Here is a 19,175-nt window from a genome sequence, read left to right as displayed (position 1 = left end):
ACTGCCATCATGACAGAATGCTAACAGACATGGGCTCTACAAGGCAATTTCCACAACATCAGAAGGGGTGCTGCCACAAAAATGCCCACAAGCACAATTTACTCCACACGATTAATGTACAAGATGCACAAGACCCATCATTATCACAATATATCAGTTCAGTAGCAGACTCTGGATATAATGTACATCTGTAGGAGACAAATCTCAAAAATATTCTACAGCAAACTAAGTGTTGATGGATATTTAGCAATGATTGTCTTGTGCTTTCATACAGATTGGTGTAAGGTTATCAGCACACTGTACAATATCAATGTTCTAGGCTACAGTCAAGTTACACTGCCAGTTTACTCTGAACTTTACTTTTGCAATTAGCACCTTCCCCTCAAAAAAACCCCCAACCCCCCAAAAAAACCCACAAACAAAAACCCCCAAAACACTCAGCTTCCCTGCTCTTTAACTCTGAAATAGAAGCTCTATTTGTCTGAAAAATTAAGACTGCAGAAGTCTTTAACATTGTCACAAAGTAAGGGGAATACTTTCTAAAGCAGACCAAAAAACTCCCAATCAATCTGACCCAAGCTGTTAGAGAAAATGGCAGTCTTGCAAAAAGGAAGTTCAGAAGGGGCAGAAAGTTAAAAAACATTAATCTAAGCAAAGTAATACCGAGATTAAACAGCACCTTTTGCCTGTTGACTCTTGATGAATTTCTTATCACCGTTCACTGTGAATAAGGAAAAAACAAAGACTGAACTTGGTCAGTAGAAGATTGGATTGTAAAGGATCCACCAGCTAGACTTCAGCCCTTCCCATTTCCTCCCTCCCGCAAAATACAGGGTTTGGAAAAATAAGCAGTGTTTATTTACTAACAATGACATAAAATACATCTTAATATATTTTTATTTCTTTACAAATTAAAAGATGCATTGGAAAAAACAAGTGAAGAAAATGAAAGGTTCATTTATGATTTCATTTCCACCCCCCACACCCCCAATATTAATACTAGAAATTAGTATTTGTGGAAGTCTGTGGTTGCTGTGTCTTATATTCCCAGGAAGTTGTTTTTCCCCTCTGGTTAAAAATCCTCTAGATTTTTTGGTTGGAGGCAGTATGTGGAGTAAAAAGTCGGCCACATTCATACAAAAACGCTGAAGGCTCTGTCAACTACATCTTGAAAGAGTTTCTCCATTACAATTTTCATATTCCCCTTTCTGTGTAGTGATGGGAGGGAAGACAAACTAGCAGCATTAGAAGAAAAATGGATTTATATACATGCTACAGGATACAGAACTAAAACCACAGCCAGATATTTTTCTGATCTTAACAAGGACTTTCCTCTGAAATATCAAGCCCAGACAGTATGTTCTCTAATCGACCCACATTCTTCCTCGCGATTTTAGTGCTACTGGTAACTTAGACTCCTGGGTATTGTAAGAACACTTGTTAGGTGTTCAAGCTAAAATATACAAGCCCCCTTTCGAAACTGGATAAATGAAGCCCTTAGAATTTGGAATTTGATTTACACTCACTCCCTCTTCACAGGAGTCCTCTCACCCACCCTTGCAGAATGGAGCAGATCGGCCAAAGTGGATGGATTAATCTGTCTGAGGTATTTTAGTTTAACAAACAGGCTTATAAAAAGGTTTGTGCAAGCTGATCAGTAGGTAGAATGGAGGAGGGTATAAACATCCAGTAATGAAACTCTTCACTATGGCCCAGATGCTTCCAATAACCGAAATCAGGTACTTGCAATACAGTACAGTCTAAACCTTAGGTTTTGTACCCCCTTCCTTATATTCCAGGGTACAAAGCAGTCTCAAATTTGCATCAATATAACTCAAATTCCTGCTTGCTTGCTATAATTCACAACAATATGTTTGAAAATGGCCCCTTCCTTATCATCCAGTTCCTACATAGCCCCACATCACCTTGCTAAAAGTATTTTCCGCTTAAGGTTAAGAGGCTTTTGTTCCCACCGCCATCTGGATAGACGAGTAAGCTCTGCAGGAGAGGCCATGGAACATGGATTGAGTAGGACATTACAGAGCTGTGCAAAGAGAAGGAAAGGAGTCACCACACACGCAACGAAGCACTGTCTCTACCCCTACACTGTTCGGAAGCCATTGATTGTTGCTCACTGAACTATTACTCCGTTACAGATCTGCACAGCAACGTATAGTACAGGGGAGATTGTGGAAAGAAATTTACCCTGCTGCCTCCTGGCTTACCATTTACTTTTTTTTTCATGGATTTCTGGTTCAGACAGCCACATGATACATATCTGCTCTGCAATGTCATGTTTCCCTCTTAAGAGAGGGAGACACAAAATGTTTGGCTGCTCCAGCTCCCATCACCTGACCTGCCTCTTGTCTTCCGACCTGCGCATCCTCTTCACACTTGGAGCATGCACACGCGCCCATACAAACACACAGCAACTACCAGAAGTTTTGAAGAGTTATCGCTTTTTCACCCAATGTTGAATCATGTACAGTGAACTGAAAAAAAACCTACATTCATTACGACAGGATTAGCGAGCATGGGGTAGGGGGGTGAACTCCTGCCAAGCACAGGAAACAGTTTAGATACAAGTAAAAGACCTGGTATCAAAGGCCTTTTTTTTTTTTTATTTTTTAGCCCTCACCAGGAAAATTTTTCATCTCTCATACGGGACTGGGAGAAGTTGAAAGGATTTCTGCTTATGCAATGTGTATTAAAAATTATGGAATTGTACAGATTTCTATGTTGTCCTTTTTGAGGGCGCTGGGCCTTCTGATCAGGTCATTAGTGGAGACTGAAATGTCACTGCTGAGTTCCAGCACCACTCCCTCCTCTAGCTCAGTAGCTGCCGAATCTCCTTGTGCATGTGACACAGGAAGTCCACATATGAAGCCCCCCCACTCAGGCTCTTGTCCTCCACTAGGAAATGTTTGAACAGCATTTCCAGCTTATCTTCTTGCTTCACAATTATTAACTACAAAAAACAAAACAAGAACAAAACCAACAGTGAGTAGTTAGCAGAATTAATGTTCTTGGGAAAACAAGAGCAAAAAGCTAAATAGCTCAAAAATCCAAAGACAGATAACCAGAACCACAGCATATATGGCTTATGTGCTTTGACTTCTGTAACTAAGCTGGAGTAAGCCTCAATCCTTTCTAAACAGAAGGAAAATACCATGTACGTGGTTTGTGCAGTAGTATATTATATAGCTCTGAAAAAAGTTTAGGTTTAGACCTATGGTAAGCACAGAATTCCAAAACCAGTAAAAAAATTTTTTCAGATCCTTTAAAACTTGAATCACATTTATGAGATCAGGACGAATAAAGTTCAGCACTGCAGCATTACTAGGCATCACCGCTCTGCTAAAAGGGAAAAGGATTTAAAGCCACAGATGGGGGACAACATTTTTACCTTCATGTTGCGGGATCTCTGCACTTGAAGCATGTCAACAATAGATCGTACTTTCTTTGAAAAGGAATTTTCCAAGACAGGCAGGGTACTCTAGAATGAAAGATATCCAATCCCCATTAGTCACACAAAGTAAAGCAATATTAAACAAAACTCAGCAGTTTTGTCCTATTACATAAGTGTAGAGATATGTCTACCCCCACTAACATTCAATCTCTTTGACCTCAACTAGTTAAAAGAGAATATAATGTGATAGCAGAATTAAAGGTCAAACATTCATTCAATTTACGTATCGACTGACCATCAGTGGAGATGCGGCTTGTCAAACAAAGCTTAGCAAAAGCATGCCTGACATGCCCAGACTAGGGACATTTCTACTATAGTTTCACATACCTGTGCTTCTCTTGTTCCTAACATGAAAAATTTAACACTCTTTTCTCATTGTTTTAAGTTTTGGGTGACTATCACAGACACTAGCTCCCACACTGCCATCCAGCTCACCAAGGCATTGCTAATCTGACTGAAGGATGACACTCCAAAGAGGTTCTGGATCAGGCTTTGCTGCACGTTGACTCCCACCCACACAAAGATGTTCAACCCGTTCTCCAACAGGTATATGTCACTCTTGGAGAGACGTTCCTCTGAGTTCCGGATTGCTGCTGGCAAGGAGTCACTGTCAACATCTGCTCTGGTCTGTTTTAGAGTGAAATAAAAAAAATAAATAAAGGTTATAAAACAAGAACATCTTATGAAGTCCTGAAAATTTCTGCCACTGAGACCCCAATGGTTTTCTCATTTCTAGGACTCATAAGACTGCAACAGCTGTGACTTAAGTATCATCTTCCTTAGCTCAGTTTTCTAACTGAACGTGACACAGAAGCAGATCAGAGACTCTTGGTCAGCAAAAGAGAACATAAGGCTGCAGTGAAATTACTCCGTAGTTCCAATATTACCTCCTGGAGCAGGAATGTAATTAGTTGTTAGTATTATTCCAGCAACTATGGTACTGAAAAGTTGGAATAGTATGCGGACTTGTCCTGCAATGATGAAAATTGCTACCTAAAGTTACAAGAAGCTTTGGGACTTTTGAAAGATCATGAAAGCATCAAAAGTGTTGTCTTTGGCACTAGTCACATGCTCACAGCTCAGGAAAAAAAAAATCGCCCAGCAAATTCACAAGATACAGCAATGCATCTATCACCATGTGGAATTAAGTGAAGTATCCCAACAGATGGCTGATCCCAAATCTTTCTCAAATCACTTTCCCTTGCTAAAATATAAATGCCAGTCCTTATGATGAGTCAAGACAACAGCAAGTCTCAAGTGGCAAGAATATCCTGAATTACTTACCAGGGGCAAAAGCCTGGGATAAAAGAAAACATTTGTTTCTGCCACATCCATGGATGTGACTAACTGACGAATGTAGGCACGATCATCCGTTGTGACCTCTGGACCAGGCTGAAGGACGTCACTCTTCAACACACAATTCAAGTACACAGGAAGCAGCTTCATGCATTCAGGGAGGATCAGCTACAAGTCACAAGCAGACAGAAGTTGGTCAGCTGTCTTACTGAATAAGCTTATGTTTGACAAAACAAGGGTTGCATGAACCAACAAAGCATGGTACAGCTGTGAGGAGTGAATACTGATAGTCTAATTATATCATGGACTTGCTAAAGTAACATAAAACTCATTCTCAACTACAGTTTTACTTGCAGTCTCACTGCTTCCCCAAGTCTCCTCTTTGCAAATTTCTGCTGAGCACAGCAATTGACTTTTTCTGAGTAAGTTAAGTAGGAAGAAGCTCTCATCGCCTTTTAATCCTCAAGCCTGTGATTCAAGTGAAAGCATTGGAGGTTACCTGGCCAGCAGAAGAGGGACTAGCACAGTTCTTTCGATAGCAAGCTAGGATCTGGGCACACTGGTTGATCAGTGCATCTCGTACAGTCTTTACTGGACTACCCAGAACTCCACGATATGCTGCACAAAGAGGAAAGAAATGGATGGCTATCAAGTGATTGCTCATGAACAGTAACAAAACCCAACACTACTTCCACAAAGTAAATCTAAACAACTATTGTTTGTTTATGAAAGTCTTTTTTCCCCCCTCACCTTCAAACTTGTGGGAAAGAGATGATACGTTTCTACTGAAGATCTGAAAAAGCTCATTTACTTCACTGTATTAAGTATTCTTCAACTGTCTCTCTCCCATGTACTTTAAAATACACTTAGTCATACTTGAAAGCATGGGGCACTATAAAACCTCTTCTTATAGCCTGGCCGTCTTTCTTTAATGGACTGAAAATGGACTGGGTTTTACATTTTAATGGTGATAAACAGACACAAGCCTAAATATCTGCTGGATTTATAGGCTTTTACTGCAAACTAGAAATGGTAAATAGAGTACAATGAATAAAACTATGATATTTAACCCAGATCTATGAGCAAAGGCGACCACTTCCTACTCCCGGAGCTAAATTCTGAAACAGTTAAAGAACAGACTAAACCAGTCCAAAAATAAATAAAAGGATGAATCCAGACAGCTCTCAATACAAACCTCTCAAAAAAATTTAGAGAAGAATTTGTATGAAGGATAAGCCTACACCCTCTACCTGTACCTCTCGTCCTAAGCAATAATCACAGCTTTATGCTCTTTCCCAGAAATTACTGAAGTATCAGGATTGCCACCTGACATTTGATGCAAATAGAATAAACAGGTGTCATTGGATGACAACAGGCATATTAACAGTAGCTAAAGGTTGGAATTCTTGTTACCATATTTACCCGTACCATGTTTAGCCAAGTAGTTGATAAGCGTGTCTGTCTCACAGTTTCGATAGAGGTCAGCAAGCTGCGTGCAACAGTTTAAGGACAGGTTGTGAATGCGGAGTCTTCGCTGTCCTGCACAACTTGTATACAACAGAGCACACTGTAGGAGACAAAAATGCCAGGATATAGAAAAATGAGGTCCTGCTACAATAAGAAAGGCAGGGTTTGAATATATTTCATTAAAAACTAGGACTCAGATGCCTAAACAAATAAGATAATTATGTAAAAAACTTGCACAATAAGCTAAAGCATATGCTAAGAATCAGGGTCAATGAAAGATAACAAGCAGCAATGTTAGCAGTTTGTATTAAGGGAACTGTCTTGGAAAACAGATTGTAGTTTGAAGCAGTCCAGGTCACCCTGAGAACAAGTATGCTGAAAGGTCAAGGGCATAGTAAGGGGCAGAAAGAAAGAATTGAACAGTTCCTTGAAGGAGTGTCTAATAATTCAGTTCAGAATGACCTCATCTTTTTCTGCAATTGGCACTCTCCCCAACTGAGATTTGGTTCCCCCTTGACACAGTTTTTTGACAATTCTTAATTATCAAATCACTTTCTCCTAGAAAGCCTACCCCCTCACCTGAAGGAGCGCACCACTGTCTTCACTCAGTTTGTCATCATGCTTGAATTCCACTGTGATTGTTTTATCACAGTCCAAACCTGCCATCTCTACGTCAGTTGTGTTGCTCATATAGAAAGCTCCAAAAAAGTCAGTTGCTCGAATACCTAAAAAAGAAAAAACCCAACATGAATCGCAATGTTCAACAGAATAAGACAGACAACCTCTGGAGCCCTGAAAATCCTGTCATCAGTGCCACTAAGTTATCTTGACAGATTTCAGCAGGGATCTTTGCTCAGTCTGAACAAAAGTCTTAGAATTCCAAAGCTTTAGCAGAGGTTTTTTGTACAGACTAGTCTCAAGATGTTTTAAATTGGGGAAAAAATCTGTTACTTCCCATATGACATCCTTGAAGTGGTCAATTTATTAAGACTCATTCATGCCAATACCCACCTGTGCTTGTGCGCACTCTCATTACAGCATCAAATCCCACTTCTTTCTGGACATCTCTTCTCAAGTCATTCAGGAACCTATCCTGGTCTGTCTCCAGCTAGAACACAAGCAATAATTCAAGTTTCACACTCCCATAAATCAGAGCTGTTCCATAAACTGTAAAGTAATTTAAAAACAGATTCTATCTCCTGCAGTCTTACTCTAAAAATTAGCCATCACATAGGGCTCAGTGCCCTGCTAATAAAATACTGTGCTAAAAGATGAACAGCATAACTTTTCGTGTTGTTTTTAATAGAGATATTTTGTGTGAAGACATAAAGCTAACAAAATAATTTTGGTGAAAATCTTGAAATTTAGGTAGCAATTTATTTCCAAAGAAGTACTTGTTCACTACGGTTCACACTATGAAAGAGAACTCTTAACTAAACAATTCTTAGATCAAATACCAGTCTGAGTCAACGTCACTCTTACCTGGAAATATGCATACTTATAAATGGAGCCTCCCGTCTGGTAAGTTACTACACCTAGTGTCGCCACATCCAAATACTGGTTTGGAAATAGGAACAGATCCACACAGCAGCCCTGGGCCACACAGTCCTTGGCTAAGTTGTTGTAAAAGCTTGTCTGTGGTTGAAACAAAGTCTAAAAAAGGAAGTCAAAGATGAGATTGGAAGTTTGTGGTAAGAAAAGAAAAGTGAGATCCAGTTTATAATCCCAGTCAATACACTTTTACACATTAAGTCTCTCTTCAGGGAGATTAGGATCATATAAATTCTTCCTGACCCTGCCTGTGAAGAACTGTTGAATATTGCAAAAATTACTACACACCTTGCTTTAATTGTAAGTTCAGCACATTTACTTTAGTCCAGCTATGGTATTTTATAAGAATCTAGATGTATCTTTTCTTGGTCTCATACCAGAGCTGTCCTTATGATGTCAAGCGTACACAGCTCAGAGCAGAAGATAAAAGTCCAGTGTTAAAAGACATTAGCTGGGATGGTTACATTACGTGCTACCCTTGTAATTTTTTTAATGTTGCTTCAGAGTTATGCATCATGCAAGTCATTATTACCTTCTCCTTATCTGTGTTGATCAGTTTCTTATCATCCCTGTTCTTTAACTTCCCTGGAGCCTCTGCGATAGGCAGAGAAGTGTGGAAAATGAAGAGCTTGCCAGCACACTCAGCTGCCTGCAGGAAAGCCAAGTGCAAAAGTACAGGTTAGAAACATTTACAAAAACTGTAAGTTGAACTGATTCAAGAACAAGCATCCTCATTACTTCTTCACATCAGGAAGGCACTGTATCAGACACACAGGCTCAGCGATTACTTCAGTGGTATCCAACACAGGGAATACAGCTTACTGGTCAGTTACAAAAAAAAAAGGCAGTTTCAGTTCTACTGGACCCTGCTGGTTCCATGGCGGGGACAAAAGGAGACACAAAGCAGTAACCAGGACTCAGCTACAAAAGGTTTTGCTCAAATGTGTTAAAGAAAAGATGGCTTTCTTCTCTGATTTGCAGCAACTGAAATGTGGAAGAGAGTCACAGAAATGGCAAAGGATTCTGTAATCTGAGCTTCAACGAATCATTAATTTTAAATCAATAACCTATATCAACACTAGCCAATGTTTAGTAGGTTATTTTTTCTCTGACACATACAGTATGTAAACAATTAGTAATTTATATGATTTCTGGATTGAACAATTGTCGGGGAAACTGATTTTAAAGAGATTTCTAGGGCCTTACATGACAGACAAATAGAGCTATATGAACAGTTTTGGATAGAATCATACAGGCAATCAATTCGATCAGTATATACAAGTCAGAATTAGATCATACATGTAATTATCTGGAAGAAGTACTGGAATGGAAGAACTTTAGGAAAGGTTTACTTGGTTAGCACATACACTTCAACAGATTGCATTCTCTCCTCCTATTTAAGATTGTACTGGAGCTTTAGGCACAGGATCAGAAAGACACCATGTTACAGAACTCAATGAGACATGACAGACTGCAGCACTTGGTTTTAACATTGGAGGGTCTTTTTTTTTTTTTTTGGTAGGTTCTATCAACTGTTCAAATCAAATCTGAGTTACCTGGCTGGGTTTAAGCCACATGTTTTGTACTTTGAGCAAAAATTATTAAAAAAAATTGGGTATTACAGATGGATAGCTACATAGAACCAGAGGTACATGCACTTGAAGAACGAGCGAAGTACTCCCTACATGTAGCACATCTACTACAAGGAGACTTACAAAAAGCTTTAGAACAGTCATCTTAGTGCGTGTTAGCAGAATACGAACTTCAGAGTACTCAGACTGAAAACAATTTGCCGTGACAATGCATTTACCAACCTTCAGCGCCTCCAGCCCTGCTTGAATCACAGGTGCAAAAACAGTTTCTGTTTCTCTTGTGTCTGCAAACATTTCTGGAATCTGATCCAGCAAACTAGCAAAGAACAAGAAAAATGAGGAATTCAAGATTCTATTTAATTGGAAAAGCCACACAGTTGCAGTTGATGACCTATGAGACCAAGGTGGTTTAAACAGAAGTCCCTAATGTGTCTGTAAATTTGCATAATTTTTACAGTATTTGACATCTCATCATTTATCTGTGAAAAAAAATGATACTTCGTCATTCTTCATTGCTTTCTCTCATCCATATCCTCAGTGCTTGCTGTATAGCCTCAACTGATGCCTACTCCAATAGCTCTACTGTTTTCCTGCTCTTTTAATATATTCCAATATTTATTGCTAAGTAAACTCTTAGGAAAAGACTAGTGACACTTGGCCTCTGTTTGCCAAGCATCCTGTGTACTATTCAAAGATTAATAGGTTTAAAACTACAGTTTTGTATTTATGCTTGTTAATGCACTACAAAATAGGTGAGAAAGTTTCTTTAAAAACATGCAGTGCCAGATCCAGTTCCCAAAACATTGTTAGCTACACACTATAGTTTAATTACAGTTAAGTATCATGTTAAATAGTTTGCCAAAATTTGCTAATTTCTCTTTCTTTACTTGAGATTTTATCTTCTCTATCCCACTCACTCAATTTTCTCCACAGAACCAAAATTAGACACCACTGTTGTCTCAGTTTAAGGCAACTGCCTAAATAACTGTAAAGACAGTGATTCAGTATTCTTATAACTTTTACTCTGCATCATTCTAGTTGTGGGTTTCTTTGGTTTTTTTTCACAGAAACGCCCTTCTGTGCTACATCCCCTTATACATAACCCCTGCCAAGCTGGACTACGAGTCAAATACACCCCTACCCCATCAATTTTCCCATCCTACTTTGTCAGCTTAATTTCAAAGAGTATAGGAAGTTAAAATACATGGAGTGACTTCTAGGTGAATAACATGACAAATAAGCATGCAACACTTGAATATAACAAACAAGTAGTTTACTACACACATTGTAAATCAATTTCTATTACCTGGCAATAACTGTCCTGGACTCATTCACATTCACCAGAAAACCATCAAGGAGTGGCACAAACATATCTGCCACATCTGAGACAACCATCATTTGTGGCTGGGCCAGTGAGCTCTTCACATTATAGAAGTGTAACACTTTGTTGTAGGTGACAAAGCCTACTCGAATGGCTGATTCTTCCATGTTGCCTTCCCTGTAAAAGACATACTTGCCTTCGCACCTAAATAGGCAGTGAAATCATTACACAGAACCCAACATAATAAGGGATAAGGGAAAAATGAAAGGAAAAAAATTATTTTCATCTAGAAAGGTACCCAGGAAGATGTTCTGCTTGGCCTTTCTCTCAAGAAAAGTTTGATAGGATTATCAAATAATGTTTTAATTTCTAGCTTTTTTTAAAAGGGAAAAAAGTATCAGTTTCCCCCATTTTGACTGGCTGCAGTGGTACACAATATACCTACCTGGGCAGGAAATCTATGAGCGACTTTAATTCTTCACATATTAGCCTCACTAAGCCACTCTTCACAGCATTGTAAGACACATCAATCATGAAAATGAAAGCAGGTGGACTGGGAAACTTGTTATTCTGTGGAAGAGAGGGAAGAAGTTACATTATGGCCATATAATGCAGCCCACATAACAGCTCTGTAACACGGACAAATGAATGCTGATCAAAACCCTAATAGCTTTCACGTACTTTTCTACTAATGAGCGGTAATTGTTTCCTCAGATCATTCTCCCATCTCTGCCCAACTAACAGACATCTAAGCACACTGTGCTTGAAATGGACTGGTATGACATGCCCTAGACTGATTTTGCCATTGCTCAGTGAAGAACAGGCTAGTCACAACTAAATCATCTATTTACATCACTAGGCCAGATAGGGAAAGGAGACAGGGAGGTTTCCTGCCAATTCTTAAGACTTTGGAATCTGACTAGACTTGTCCTAGGCAATTTCATCAACATAAACCAAAAGATTTTCCTCTGAGGACTGCAACCTTTCCCTTCTACTTAAATATCAGGTTTGCTTTGGGAAAGAAAAAACTTGTTTCAGTCAATAGCTTTCTGTAGTCTATGGGTCACACTGGAAGAAGCACATAGAACAAAAGCAAAACAGAACTTTTACAAAAAAAAAAAGCTCAGAAGATTGTATCTCATTCAAATTAAAAATGCTTCTTATGCTGTTAGAAGCAAGATAATTGGTTTTTCCCTTAACTCGAAGTAAAGCTGAGGAATCAGAAAGTAACCAGTATAAAGTTGCAACATTTAGGCATCTATTTTCCCAGCATTTATTTCAACAGAGATAAAAGTTGCTTTAATAAACTTCTTGCACATATTTTCCTTATTCCTTAGAAGTTGTTTATTATTTAAATCTTGAATTTAAAAATTAACCAGCTCCAACAATATATATTTCTACACTACTCTTGCGTTTTTAACCAATATGGCTGTGTTTGAAATTTAAGCTCAATAGATAAAGTTTGTTTTAGGCACAGGTGGCACATTGCATAGTTACTATTGTACTTTTCTTGAATCTCTCCTACATTCTTCTTCTGCCCCAAGAACTATTGCAAGAGTCCCTCCTGCAGAGTTGGTAAGGTTATAGAGCTTATAGAGCTCCAGAAGAGAATCACAGCGGCAGCTATAACAAAATTGTATTATGTCATGTGTGATCAAGACTTCCTCTACTTTGGGAAGTAAGCAGACAAGCACATTCTCTTACACAACGAAGGGGGGTGGATTAATACTGTTAACTACCTCTGCCAGTTAGAAAGCAGCCCCAGACAATTCATGTCATTCTTACTTTTAGGAAAATAGGCTTTTTAAAAGCAAACCAAAATACAGTAATAAATACATACTACTGTACCTTGCAATAGTCAACTGTTGCTAGAAACTCGTAAGACCCCAGTGATAACTCAGGTCGGTCATAGAAGTCTACTCGTTTTCCAGTATGATCCAAATGCTGGAAGTAGTGAGGTGGCACTGGGGAAGAGAAAACACATTTGGTTCAGTGACACACCCATGATAAACACTCTGACTAGAGAGCTAACATGACAACAGCTGTCTCAAAACTCCAGGAAAGCTAGCTGGCACACTGTGCTAGCATACAAGTATTACTAAAAATATTCACGCAATTTAAGAGCATCATTAAAGACATTATTGCACTTCTCCTGAATCTCCTTTACATTCTCATTTTACATTTCATATCAGAAATGTCACTACAATGTGCCCTCAGGATTCTTCTGAGTGATTTAGTCCAAAGGAAAAATGTAACAATCTTGTACGAGTAGTAACAAATGACTTACAATAGAGATTGAGGCAAATTACAGGCTACAACATTAAGGACTCAATTCAGGCTTACTAAAAGATTGAGCTCCTTATCCTGCAATATGAGTTAATTTTTTCGTTCCCTTCCCATGCTGCACAAACATAAAGCCTTCTAGGCACACTCAGGTGCAGAGACTGCCCTAATCCTTTTGTCAGGACAGGGCACTTCTTACCATGGATTGTAAAACATTACAAAGGGGGAACCGAATGTGTAACCACATGCCCAGTGCCAAGTACTTTTGTGCTGTACCAGGTAACAGAAGGTAAAATGGGAATTAAGTTTTCGCCTATAAGAGTCAGCTGCAGAAACAAAAAAAGCATTTCCCTTGTGCCCCAAGAACTACCATGACAGAGTCCCTCCTGCAGAACTGCTAGGGTGACAAAATCTATCCCAGCTATAGCTGCCTACAGAGCTCCAGGGCAGAATAAAATTAGATTATCTATAATGGTAGTATTCATCACCTTTCAATTATTCTAAACATTAAAAGTTTCGACAGTTCAAAAGAAAACAAAGTGATATCATTAAGACTGTATATAAGCACCCATCACTCTTCTGTCCAAGTACACATCCAGTACAAGCTAATTACCCAATTGTTTTTGCGGAGCAAAACCAAATTGCTCTCAAGTATTAGGTACAACTACACTGTATTTTCACAGCATTGCTTTCATCAGCAGTCTCTGAGCATCCCTCCCTTTTCTGCCCCTGCTCAGCTGCTGCAGGTACAGCCATTCATACAGCTGCTGAGTGAGCAGGGACAGGGAATGCATGCAGGCTGAAAATCACCAGACAAAAAACTTTTTTTTAAAAATTTACCATTTCTAACCCGTCACCTTCCCATTTTGGTTTATACAAACAGTTGTACAGCCTAACTGAAGTGATTAGAACATTAGTTCATTAAAAGCCATCAGTGCTACCAAATGAAACACTCAAAACATCATCCTAAGAAAATAGCATAAATAATTTTTCAAACCACCATACATTATGCTAGAAGTATCTCATGTTAAAAATTTGGTACAATAACACTGCAATGCATAAGCACCTACTTAATTTGAACATCCTTTCAAAACTAAGCACTGAACATGTTTTACAATGAGCTTTTTACAAGACTAAACACACGTAAAAGCACGGTATACAGTATAAACGATCATAAGATGATAAAGATTTATTGGCTTGCATCTTGTTCAAAGATCACTCCAATAGAGCCTACAGACCAATTTCCATAAGAAAACTTACCCTCAGTGACACAACTACAGAAACAACACTGGAACCTCCTTCCACCCTCAATAAATTGCATAAAAGGGCACATGTAAGCCTTGCACCTATTGCATCGGACAGGACCAGATTCTCCATGGTCTACCAAATAAGGAAGGGTCTGTGGAAGCAAGGGAAAACAGAAAAGACAGGTCACACAATGATGAGAAAGAAGTGACCACACATATTGCAAAGCTTAAAACTATCTGCTATTTAGCATTTTTGGCAGCTGTGGGAGAGAGTGCAGGGGGTAGGGAAGCCTGAACAAGTATTTTGTAAATGCTATTCAACTCATGCTCTAGCACAGCAGTTCTCCGTGGGCTGCAGTCATTAACGTGCTATCCCACTTGGACAAAAACAAGTACTTCTGCATGGTGCTGCTCTAATTTATATAGGAGCCTGCTTGAGGAGCCTGAGCAGGAGTACCACACCGCACAAACGTATCCCAAGTGAATGCAAAAGACTGAAGCCGTGCTAAGAATGGCCATGATAACCTCATGGGAATGAGCGTACAATTTACATTTCACCACAGGCTGGGTGTTTTAAAAGCAACTCTTCACCTCTTATATTTTTCCCTTGTAAAATGCAAGTTTTTTGACAAAATAGAAGCCAGTCACTGCATTCCATATATTCAATAGAGTGTCCAGACTATCTTAAAAAATTTCAGCTGATAAGACTGATTTTTGAAGTCCACTATGAAATACAGTATATCCGTAAGTTCTGCTTGTCTTGATCCCACTGTATAGCAAGTCCTCAAAATTGTTATGTAGGGATACCATTTTTGAACTTACTGATAATATATTAATTTTTGCAGCCAAACCAGAATAAGATGCTTGGCAACTTCTGCAGCTTCTCAACCTCAGAACATGCAGGAAGCATTTTAAAACGGTTAAGACAGAACTCATGCAAGCTACAAGCTGCGTTCATAGTTCAAAGCACCTTTCATAAATAAGAATCTAGCTCAAAATAAAGTTTAACTACTTACTTTTAAATTTTCTGACACTAAAGGTGTCCAGTCTTAATTCTCTCAGTCACCCTAAACCTCTGATCATGTTTAAGAGGCAACATATTCCTTGACCAGGAGTTGAGCAAATGTTCCAGCCACTTTCTTACTTTTCATGTCACAGACATGCCACATCTCACATCTAACCTCACTAATCATTTATTGACAATACAATGGTTTTGCAGCCAGTGTTTCTCAGCTCCTACCGCCCAGGCTGACCTCCTCAGAGGAAACAAAATTTCAAGTTTTCTGACTGCCAGACAACATTGGTATCGTACTTCCACATAGTAAGCTTTTTTCCTCAGCCTCTCCCCCAATAACACACATGCAAACAAACTACAAGGGTGCTGTAAACATGCAGTGCTATGCCTAACTTGTCACTAACCACTTATTCCCAGAAGGCACAGAGATACTTCTTTCTGAAGCCTCAGGCTTTGCTTTCTGAACTGTGCGTTAACAGGGCAAAGGTCCCGTATCTGGCAACCAGGTGTTGAATTTTTATATATTCCAGATTTATCTGAATGCTGTATTTTAGCTGAAGAAAGGTAGACTTAGATTCATTATTAGGAAGAAATCCTTCACTGTGAGGGTGGTGAGGCACTGGAACAGGTTGCCCAGGGAAGTTGTGGATGCCTCATCCCTGGAAGTGTTTAATGCCAGGCTGGATGGGGCTTTGAACAACCTGGTCTAGTGGAGGGTGTCCCTGCCCATGGCATGGGGGGTGGAACTAGATGATCTTTGAAGTCCCTTCCAACCCAAACCATTCTGTGATTCTATGATTTTCACGAGACACTTATCCTCTCATTACTGATATGTTAAGCTTTAGGTCTATTTACAGTCTTACTGCTCTGAACAGCTGAGCCTTCATCTGTTGGAACGGCCTCTCCACAGGGAGTTAGCCTTTGCCATAAAGAACTTTCCAATGCTAGAAGCTGACCAGTCTCCAGAGCAATTTTCCGATCCTAGCCGTGTTTTTTCTGGATATCACAAGCATTTGTTCAAAGCATAAACACACCAGGAGACTTAACAACTAGTTGTTTGTAAAGCTTCTCTGAAAATGTGCGGCTCCACAAGCCTCTAGGTTTCTCAAATAAGATCACATTCTCCTATTGTGCTCCTTTTAAACCCCAGGCACAATACAGCAACACAGGAATTAACTTAACGACTCAGTTTTATGACAAACTGATTTTCAAAATCCAAACCATAATTTAGGAACATTAATGAAATGCAACAGGAAAAAAAACCACCCTTAAAGCCCAGAGGATACTCTTTTCCTGAGCAGATGCTAAAGTCAAGTTTAACAGGGCACAGAATGCTGCAGATATATGCATTCAAATTTAACGTGCATATTTGTCCTTATGTCACTGCTCCAAGCAGGCTAACACTACACAGTAGCCAGAGTATTTAGCATATTTTATAAAATTTCTAGCTCTGTAATATCCTTGAAGCTTTCGTGTTCTCAGCAACCAGACAGAGTGGGTAAAAGGCTAGCTAGCCACACGTTACACCTAGAAGGAAATAAATGCTGCATTGAGCAAGGGCAGAAATACCAGTGCAGCTCAGCAGTGCCTAGCACTCAGTCTTGTGCTGTCATCCCACACAGTGCTGTGCATGTACATGCACATTAGACAGCTTAACCAGTGCTGCTTGATACATTCTTATCCAATCCACAACTTGACATCCTAGAAAAGACTTAACATCAGTGATTAGTAACTATTTAAATACTTTAGGCCAAGAAAGAAATTGAGATCAACTGGAAGTGTACATGTTTGTGACCATCCTAGTATTTTGTTCATTTGGTCATAGTGCTTGACAGTTACTGCAAAAAAGCTGAAATTATCACGGCGATCAAAATATTAAATGTTTTGAACACAAAACAGTTCTTCTGCCTTACAGATCTCTACCATACAGTTGTGGGAAAATCAATGTCTACCTAGTCTTTATTATTTAAACATTCCTTCTCAACCTATCTGTTAAATGTTGATATCTAATAGCATTCTCCGGATGAGTTCAGAGCACATATAGTGCATATGTAACCCTGCATACGGTTCTTACCTCCTCTGGGGGTAGAGTAGCCAGTGGTTTTATGACAGCAGCTAGGGGAACTTGAGACTGTTTGGCCATATCTGAGGTGCACGGAATATTGTAAGATGTGCATCTTATGTAGCGGGGGCTTGCGTTACCTAGGGAACAAAGAAAAAATCCCCACAAATTTCAGTACAAGTTAAGTTTATATTCAAGAACAGAAATAAAGATACCTTCAGTTGTGTTAAGTCACAGAGACTAAGAGCTTATCTAAACAATAAATTCATTTCAATCTATGCGAAACTTGAATTCCAAACAAAATGCCTCTTTACTATTATATGTAATAAAAGCCCTTAACTCAAAAAAATGAACTTGACTCCACATCAACTTAAACCTCTAAAAAGGCATTCCTGTTTCACTCTTTTTGCAGACTAAAATGTACTAAAGGCAGAAGACTCAAACATCTCTACTGTTTGATTTTGTACTTTTGACTGAAGAGTAAAGCACTTGATTGTAGAATTTGATTCTGAAGTTTTAAGGGAGCTTAAAATTTCCAATAAGGCACTGAAAATTAAAAAATGAAATATTCTTTCTCTATGAAGCCCATGGATCAATTGACATCTGACGTGGTTTAGCCCAGAGCCAGGACACATTTAAAAAAATACGGTTCCCAGTCCAATTCAAATGATATTGCTAGTAAATTTCAGTTCTTAACTGTCATTGACATAGCTCTACAGAACAGGCTTCATTTGCTGCTTTATGATATCCCTGCTAATGCTGGTCCCAGGTACCTGCCTTGGAAAACATTTTTTACTTGCAAATTGGTTACTAGCTACCGAACAACCAGGAAAATCTAAATTGAGACCAAATCAACACAGGACTTGAAGCTAAGCTTCTGCTGGTAAAATACACAATCCCAGCCACTGGAATCATTCCTCAAACCTTTCCTTTAAAGACATACACAGTTCTGTCACTGACACTTTAGGGTTTGTGCTTTGTTTAGGAAAAGAAAAACATTTTACCTTGATCCTTGACCACGAAATTCGTAGTAACAAGAGGTGGGACCTGCCCTCTCACTCCAGTGACAAATGGTTCTGACCCACGGTTACTTCTGTCATCTTCAATCACTTGAATCTATGATGGAAAACGTCACATTAATGTTTGGAGGCTTGGTTTTAAAGTACTGTAAAATATAAGATTTGTATCTGTAAGGCAGTGAAAAGGGGACCTGAGGCAAACATTACTGTCTCTAAAAATAAGAAGTCTAAAGCAAACAAGTTTTGTCAAGCAGTCACCTCTCAGTTTAATGACTAATAAATTACAAGTTATAAATAGCATTTTTCCTCAAGTATTTTTAGCAGCATATTTTGTGATTTAAGGCCTGATCTGAACTCATAAAAGCCAAGTCAAGAAAGGAATTTTTGGTAGTATTCCCCTGTATAGTGCTCCTAGCCAAATTAAAATTAGAAGCTTCTGTAAGCCTCAGGATGAAGGTCTATAGATAACCTGGCCTTTCCTTTCTGTTATGTTCCCACTGTTTTCATAGTATGCGTTTATTTCTAACCACTGTAACTCTGACCTAAAGACAGATGCTTGCAAGCTCAAGTGGAAGTCTTCACTAGTCCGTGGCGCTCAACTGTTTATGCTTTGAATTCTGGAGGATGTGGGAAGTGAAGTCTCAGTAAACTTGTCAATGAACCAAGCTTAAACTTCACAAAGCCAGTAAAAATCTTAAATTTCTTAGTATTTCAAATTCTTCATTAATGCAAATATGCTTAAGATAATGGAAATGCATTAAACAGATTTACTTGACTAAAATATCCACTGAGCTTTGCATAAGAACAGAAAATTGTAGATATATACAGTTTTAACTACACTTCCATACTAGTG

At 38.9% G+C, this 19,175-nt stretch overlaps 1 protein-coding gene across 5 annotated transcripts in view; it reads right to left on the bottom strand.

Annotated features, from left to right (window-relative positions):
- Positions 1-879: 879 nt before the first annotated feature.
- The window catches only part of SEC24C (SEC24 homolog C, COPII component), a 101,732-nt gene continuing 83,436 nt past the window's right edge, over positions 880-19,175 (bottom strand). For all 5 annotated transcript variants that reach the window (XM_075758557.1, XM_075758555.1, XM_075758556.1 and 2 more), the window contains 17 exons: positions 18,308-18,419; positions 17,316-17,443; positions 14,240-14,378; positions 12,545-12,660; positions 11,142-11,266; positions 10,682-10,873; positions 9,598-9,691; positions 8,316-8,432; positions 7,715-7,885; positions 7,244-7,340; positions 6,812-6,957; positions 6,194-6,332; positions 5,265-5,383; positions 4,754-4,933; positions 3,905-4,096; positions 3,407-3,496; positions 880-2,968 (listed from right to left, as the gene is read on the bottom strand). In XM_075758557.1, coding sequence (XP_075614672.1) covers positions 2,828-2,968; positions 3,407-3,496; positions 3,905-4,096; positions 4,754-4,933; positions 5,265-5,383; positions 6,194-6,332; positions 6,812-6,957; positions 7,244-7,340; positions 7,715-7,885; positions 8,316-8,432; positions 9,598-9,691; positions 10,682-10,873; positions 11,142-11,266; positions 12,545-12,660; positions 14,240-14,378; positions 17,316-17,443; positions 18,308-18,419 — 2,298 coding nt within the window. In that variant the 3' untranslated portion in view covers positions 880-2,827. The remainder of the gene's footprint in view (positions 2,969-3,406; positions 3,497-3,904; positions 4,097-4,753; positions 4,934-5,264; positions 5,384-6,193; positions 6,333-6,811; positions 6,958-7,243; positions 7,341-7,714; positions 7,886-8,315; positions 8,433-9,597; positions 9,692-10,681; positions 10,874-11,141; positions 11,267-12,544; positions 12,661-14,239; positions 14,379-17,315; positions 17,444-18,307; positions 18,420-19,175) is intronic.

This window comes from Balearica regulorum, chromosome 7 (assembly GCF_011004875.1).
Source record: "Balearica regulorum gibbericeps isolate bBalReg1 chromosome 7, bBalReg1.pri, whole genome shotgun sequence".
Classification (NCBI taxonomy): domain Eukaryota; kingdom Metazoa; phylum Chordata; class Aves; order Gruiformes; family Gruidae; genus Balearica; species Balearica regulorum.
Note: the sequence above shows the minus strand (reverse complement) of the source record. Positions and strands in the feature narration are given on the sequence as shown.